At 37.9% G+C, this 7,755-nt stretch overlaps 1 protein-coding gene across 1 annotated transcript in view; it reads left to right on the top strand.

Annotated features, from left to right (window-relative positions):
- The first annotated feature begins 5,889 nt into the window (after positions 1-5,889).
- LOC123979867 (GRB2-associated-binding protein 1-like) overlaps positions 5,890-7,755 on the top strand; it is a 16,081-nt gene continuing 14,215 nt past the window's right edge. The window contains exon 1 of the mRNA XM_046063976.1: positions 5,890-6,477. Coding sequence (XP_045919932.1) covers positions 6,403-6,477 — 75 coding nt within the window. The 5' untranslated portion in view covers positions 5,890-6,402. The remainder of the gene's footprint in view (positions 6,478-7,755) is intronic.

Below are 7,755 nucleotides of genomic sequence, written 5' to 3'. Positions count from 1 at the left end.
CAGCTGAATTTTATTGTTTTGTTTCCCTCTTTATATATAAAGATATTTCCACCATAAGTTGGAACAGAAAATGTCTCCATAATGCAGGAAATTTTTTAATCATTTTTCAAAAGTTGCGTGAGAGACGGGGACCAAGAAAGAAAAGGGGCCCACAGAGACTGCTTGTACATGGGCCCCAGAATTTTGTGCTACGCCCCTGGCTGTAAGTAATAAGACTGGCTTAAATTTGACAACTGAAACAAAAAGAAATTCATTAATTCATTGAGACCTATTTATTGACTAGATTGTTACACCAATTTCCAAAAAAGTACTGACCTCCAAGTCTTACTGTCTTACTGCCTAAAATGTATTGAATTAAATTTAGTATCTGAGCTGACATTTGTGCCACTTTCCAATGTAATATACCACTGCAAATGTAACCCATTTTATGTCCATTCCATGGTGAACATTTGACAGAATTCAAATTACCTTTATGTAAGCAATCACTGGTCTGTATTCAAATCAAATGCTTAGCCCCGAGCGGCTGTCTATATTATTTCATTCAAATATGAGCACACAGATAAGAGATTTCTTGGAAAAGCGAATACACACCAGTGATTTCTTGGAAAACATTGTGTGTGGTTTTTTTTTTTGTTTGGTGGGGGGAGTTGGACTGTCATGCAAATAATTGGATTAACATTAGAGCTGAACTTTAATAAACCATAATTAATCTTGAAATCACTGAATCAAACCAACTTTTAAACTAACGTAATAAGATAACCTTCAATTTTTGTGTCTATATGGGTCATGTTGAAAGATCTGATACATTTTTTTGGTTTGTTCTTGTCAATCTTGGTTTAAAAAAAGGCTGTCTACTATTAAACTTGTAATACTGAAAAAGGCCATGAGATGTCAGCATATATCTCTACATTATCTCTTATTTTCTGACCCGACGAAGTCCATCTTGTAATTCATCTCAACTTTATTATAATTTAGAACACTTATCAAAAAATTGTTCTTATCCGTATGGCATTTGTGAACATTTTTTAACCTTAATAGACAGCTAAATCAGACATTTTAGGTATAAAACAGTTCCTGTACAATAGACCTATAATACCAAATCATCTGCTATACCTATGTTCTGTTTACGGTGTAATACATCCATATTCAGCACTTTTTTTATATTTATTTACAGTCAAAGGAAAGTAAATAATACAGGCTGTATGTTCTGTGCATATACATATATATGTGTATATACAGTATGTTATAATAAACGCCTACTGTTTGCACACAAAATAACTTTCCTATACTATATTTATTCAAGCAACCCTTTTGACGCTTATAAACTCTTTTACTATTTGATTTTGAATGGTAAATTGTTTACATGAAACAATTCAAACCACACTTCTTAGATGTTTAATCAAGATCATTCAGTGAAGCAAAATTAAAATAACAGATAAAAGGAAACTAAAGCCAAAAATACCAATTCACATGAATTAAAGAGAAAATAACAGAAGGACATAACAAAAGCACTCAAAAATTTTTTATTGTTATTATTTTTATATAAACTGGTGTGAAGATCCAGCATATTATTTGATTCTGCCTTGGGATGATCATTATACATGCAGGTGAGTGCAGCAGGGACTCCTGTTAGGAAAGATTAATTCATCAATGCATGTTGTTGCCACTTATTCTAGCCATAACTTGCCTGTATCTGAAGTGATTTAATTTAATGCAAATTTGATCTAACCCTTGTCCTCATGTAATGTTTCTCTTTCAACACGCTAATGGTCCTGCTCTTTGTAGAAACAGCAGAGGTAACACCATACTGCCAGGAAGATTAAACCAGACTCCAGACGAAAGCATTATACAATCACTCTTTCCTTTTGGCACATAAAAAATAAACCAAATCATATTCCAAACACATCTGAATACCAGCACTCCCAGTATGGTCAGAATGGTGTAGAAAGCCGTCTGCTTTGATTGGTTAACCCCGCCCGGTTCCCCTGGCCTTGGACGTATCACAATGCAGAGAACAGAAGGAGATGATGATGGTGGTAAAAATCAAGAGGCAGAAGTTCATGATTATAGAGACTTTTTCTAAAGGCATCAGACTTATTTCTCAAATGCAAAGCAGCCAAGTGCACCCAATGCTGATATTTTTGATTCTGATCCCTCTCTCCCTTCTCAGGCTCAAATAGGTCATGGGATGAACGACAGCCAGGTAGTGCTCCACACAGGTCAGGACGTGAAAAAATGTCTCTCCATACCAGGCGAAGGACCAAAGACAGATCCCCACAAACAATACTTTGACACGATCCCTATAGATACCACAAAGAAAGATGATGTACCCTAAGGCACCAATCAGCTCCATGGCGACCACGTGGTAGGTGATGCTGTCTGAGTGACTCGTCATTGCTGCTGTGGAAGTGGAGAGGCGTCGCCAGCGTTTATGACCAAGGAAGAGGATGAGACTACAGAGAGGGAGGAGGAGGAGGATGATGTTTGTGATGAAGAGCAAGGTGTAGATTAAGGAGGCTGGTCTGGTGAAGAAGCAAACCGAGCTAGAAGGGAGGTAGGAGGAAGAATTTATTGACATATCTGAAAGAGAAAAGAAAAGAAAATATATAAATTCTATCTGTTGCATTTCTTTCGATCCTAGAAGAGTGATCGGTCCACTGCTGCCAGTAAAAGTTTTTCCTTGTCTAAATTCAGTGGTCTAAATATAGTGGGGATCGTATGCACAGATTGTAAAGTCCCCTGAGTTACATTTGTGTTTTTTGAAGATATAAATCACAAGTGACATGACTTAACTATTGCTTTAAAGTGGGTTCATCCCTCTGTCCAAATGTCTTATTTGGTGTATTACTACATGCACATGAGCTATATCCATTCTAATAATTATATATCCATTATAACTTGTGTCTACCAATGGTTTAAAAGCCAATGTGAGATACTGATTCTAATCATTATTACAACAAGGAAAAGTAAACATCTTGCAAAATTACATTAGATTTTCAAACACTACTGATTACATTGTCTTTTAAATTAACTTTACTAAGAGACATCTGATTTGTGTTTTACAAGTTTTTAATGAAAATTATATGGGAGTAAATCAGTGTTGAAATCACACACACGAGCCACAAATACACAAAACACGGTCTACAAATACATTCAATATCCACAAACTCTTCAGAATCCACATATATAAAACATGATCTACAAATAGATTCAAAATCCACAAACAAATATCTAAGATTCACAAACAGAAATCAGTGATTTGTACTTGAAGACCAGAATTTGAATGAACACTGAATTATAATTTTTTTAATTATTATTTTTCTGTGTGAGGGTCATATTGTATTTGTAGATTGTTTTGCATTTGTCCGGTAGAGGTGGGATAAATCTGAGAAAATAATTAGTTGGGTTGAGTGTGGGTGGATGATTTGTGCATACATGATTATTCAGATATTGTCAGAGCCAATTCGCGCATCACACCAATGTAGCTCATTTAATCGTGACAAAACAGTGCAAACAGCTGCTGACGTCAAATTATTAGGTTGTATAACATAAAGAGCATCTTTTGCATTCAGCACTAACCCGGTGTATTTTATGTTGTCATATTGTAACAATAGTTAGAAGTGTTCCTCCCTGTCAATTCATAGTTTTCAGTCATGTGACATTCGCGGTAGGCTACCTGGAGGGCAAAAACAACAGACCAACACAACGGCTCACGCCGCGACTCCCCCTTAGAGACGTCGCAAAAGCAGTTACATTTATTTGGATCACCTCTCAACTTAAGAAAAAGAAAGATATGAACACAAACTGCAAGTGTTGGGCACGTCCAATCCATGTTACAGCACCCGCTGCCATTTTTCTGTCGTTAAAAAGCGCCAGGTCCCTGCCGCTGCTCGACTGCGGTAATGTTTACGTTTATCTTGTGGGGAATCCCTCACCTAACACAGCTCAGGCTTGTCTCTTCCTCGATTTGTGCGTCAGAAAGTACAACTACCATCCAGCATTTTGGCAACGCAAAAGTAAAAAACTCATAGTAACAGTGTATAACTTGCTTCCTGGCAGTGGAAAATAACGTCTTTTTTGCCCTCCAAGGGAGCGTTTTTCATGGAATGTGACGTCACGTGAAAACTATGAATATGGGGAGCTGCAGCACCTCCGCACCCCTTTGTATAAGTATAAAGTCATCTCCGTGGTAACCTGAGACTCCTTGCTTTTTGTTTAGCACATTTTGGGTCTATTTTTGATGCTAATTTGCACAGATAGCTTATTAATTCACACAAATGTCCCGCTGTATATTATTTGACCAGAACAAAGTATTACTTATTTATCAAACGGGTAAGAAGTTGTTCTTCCATGTAGGCCTACATTTACTAATTTGGCAGACACTATTATGAGGAAAAAAGTCACCTGAAGAAGAATGTTCTTTCTATAATTTGAACCCAGACCTCCTGAATGTGGGACGGCTACACTGCTGCTGTACTACTGTGTAGCTGTGTTCTGTGGAGAGTAATCCACTTTTACTAAGCGTCTCTTTTGTTGTCAACTTCAGTTGTGGTTCACTTCTGTTGTGGCCTTTTGTATTTGTGTTGTGGCCTTTTGTATTTGTGTTGTGGTTTTTGTATTCGTGTTGTGGCGTTTGTATTTCCGTTGCGGTTTTTGAATTTGTTTTGTGGCTTTTGTGTTCGTATTCGTGTTGTGGGATTTGTGTTCGTGTTGCAGCTTTTGTATTAGGCCTGAAACCTACGGGCCACCATACCTTCCATCACAAAATTGGACTTATCTAATTATTACATTACAGTACTGCTCCTATAAACTCTCTCTGTTGAAACATGTTCTACTTTTATGTTTGATGTCTTACCAGAAGTTTAATGGGTATTTGATCTCAGTTTAATTGCTTTGCATTTAAAGCACTGAGCTGAAAGATGTGTTAGCTTGGCCGACAGGCAGGACGTGTGGTTTGTTGGTTAGCTTCTCATAAAAGAAAAGAAAATGCTCCAATAAAAGAAAATAAAATGCTCCAAAGTTGTTTTATTTTGAGATTGTGCCAACCACCTGCAGCTTTGCCTCCATTCAGTTGGTTAGCATTCAGCTGAAGGATTAGACCTTTCTGGAGTGCTGCATGCAGTCAGTCATCAAGGCTATAGCGTTAGCTGTTGATGGCCAGTTAATACCAAACCAAAGGTTGGCTGCTTGTTTAACTGCAATGTCTTCTTTCTTCTGGATGAGAATCAACAATTAAACCCAAACTATGTTCTAAATGTCCAAACAACCATCTCTGACCCATTATCTTTCTCTCCTGGATCCTGTCCCATGAGATAACGATGAAGTGTTACTGTACTGTGCAAAAGGTTTAAGATAGTTATATGCTAAATACTGAAGTATTTTATTTTTATATCCACAAATAAAAAACTTACCCTTTGGCATATAACAAAATATAACTGAACAACTGACACAAAATTATAGGCTAAGAACATTTAAAGTATGTTTTTATTTGACTTTGTCTTTAAAACAGAATATGAGATGTGAGGGCGATGAGTCATGTAATTACTTCTGTAATTACTGTAATGAGAAAGTGAATTTTTAAGTAACTTCCCATACACTGATAAGCATGTCTTTTTCAGCATGAGAAAACTTTCTCTCAGACACACGCACACAAACACATATCCACAGTGGGAGTTTCCTGTTGTACTGAGCAGGAGCAGAAGGGGAGGAGGAGGAGGAGGGAAAAGTGGGAGGAGAGAAGAGAAGGAATGTCTAAACCCAAGCATTGTGTTTGGTTATCGCATGACCAGAGAGAGAGAGAGAGAGAGAGAGAGAGAGAGAGAGGAGGGCGGGAACAGAGAGTCTGCTGGGAAGTAGAAACCCTCTCAGAAGGAGGTGTGACTCAGCCATGGATAGAGGAGCAGCTCTTTCACATGAGGATCGAAATTGCTGGAGACATGGATCAATCAACCAACAGACCTGTTGATCGATTACAGCACAAGCTCTCCTCAAAGACTGTTATGTTGACTGGAGGCCTTCTCAACTGATTTAATTTCCTGTCAAGCAACTGGAAGTCTGGTCTACTGATTTAAAGATCATCAGATTGGTTGGAGAATGGGAAGCCTTGGTGATTGATTTGAAACCAAATCTCAAGTCTGATTAGAAGCCTGATTGTGGGATTGGAAGTCTAACTGGCCAGTTTTACCCTTGATTGGAAGCCTGACTGAAAGCTCTTACTGATTTGATACCAAACTGACTCATTTGACACTTGATTGGTTGAGTTGGATTGAATGCCGGGAATCCTAATTTACTTATTGGAAGTCTCTCAGCTTTGACACCTGATTGGAAGCCCGATCGACTAATTGGAAGCCCAGTTCATTGACTGGAAGCTGTGTTAGCTGAGAACGTTTTATTGGCATTAGGATGAGTGGAGCAGGGGAGGTGGTGTGTGAGGGCTGGCTGCGAAAATCACCACCAGAGAAAAAGCTACGCCGTTATGTGAGTACTTCACTGTTCTTTTAGATTTCAGCAAAAAAAAAACCCTGAGAATAAGTTTTACAGAAACTCAAAAAAGGTCCTGCATGCTATCAAAAGAGTACATTTCTAAAGTAACTGTATGTTTATTGTGTGTTTTGGCTTGTTGGCTGTCAGTACCTTGCTCAAATACACATCAGTAGTGACTGTTTTTTAGATGCTGACATGTACCCACAAGACACACAAACTCGTGAGTAGATTAGCTATCGGTTTAATCACTATTTACACACTGAGTCATTTCCTAAAGTTACAGAGTCATAATCATAAACTTAATATACAGTAATATCTAGCCTAGCTACTGTGACGTGCAAGATATCTGTAATAAAACACAGATAAATATACTGTTTCAATCTATATATAATATTTTGTAAACTTCAGTACTAGCAGAAACTTAACTAAGAAATGTTGTTATTGTTTCACTGACACCTTAAAACTGTATTTCTAAATTCATAGAGTAAAAATCTGTAAAGAAATATCCACACCTTCCTTTCCCCAACAACAGATTTTAAGCTATTGCTGATCGAAACAGCATCTTTGTCAGAGAGAAAGTTATTTCTAACTGGCTAATCCACAAAAATGTTAAGGTACTTTGCAAGTTTCAAATCCAGAAATGGATACAAAATCTAATAAATTCTGGAGCAATTCACAATTTTTTTCAGTCATCATTAGTTTCAGCAGGGCATGTTCTTCTTCACTCTAACCAATAAACCCCCCCCCCCACACACACACACACACACTGCATATCTGGCATGCCTTGCCAGTCAGTTGAGCTACAGTAATCTCATCTCTCCATATTTTCACTTAATCTTTCTTTCTGTCTTTCTTTCTTTCTTTCTTTCTTTCTCTCTCTCAATCTTACTTTCCAGAGACATTTCTCTCTGTGGTCTTTTTTAGTATACATCTCTGTCGCTTTCTCTTTCATTCATTTACTCTTTGTTCCTGTTCTCTTGTTACTGTATAGTGTGTGTGTGTGTGTGTGTGGTGGGGGGGGGGAGGTTATTGGTTAGACAGAAGAAGAACATGCCCTGCTGAAACTAATGATGACTGAAAAAAATTGTACAACTGTTGTATATACGGCCAGCTGCGTGTCAACTGTCAAGACTGACAGGGAGAACCCTATAATGGCTGCAGCAGGCTGAGTCTGTGTTCATGTGTTCATGTTAAGTATTGGGCCAGAGGTCTTGGACTGTACCTCATCATACACTCCCTGTTATGTCGAAAGCTGTGTGTGTGTGTGTGTGT

Source organism: Micropterus dolomieu, linkage group LG12 (genome assembly GCF_021292245.1).
Source record: "Micropterus dolomieu isolate WLL.071019.BEF.003 ecotype Adirondacks linkage group LG12, ASM2129224v1, whole genome shotgun sequence".
Lineage (NCBI taxonomy): Eukaryota > Metazoa > Chordata > Actinopteri > Centrarchiformes > Centrarchidae > Micropterus > Micropterus dolomieu.
This window is presented reverse-complemented; position numbering and strand designations above follow the sequence as displayed.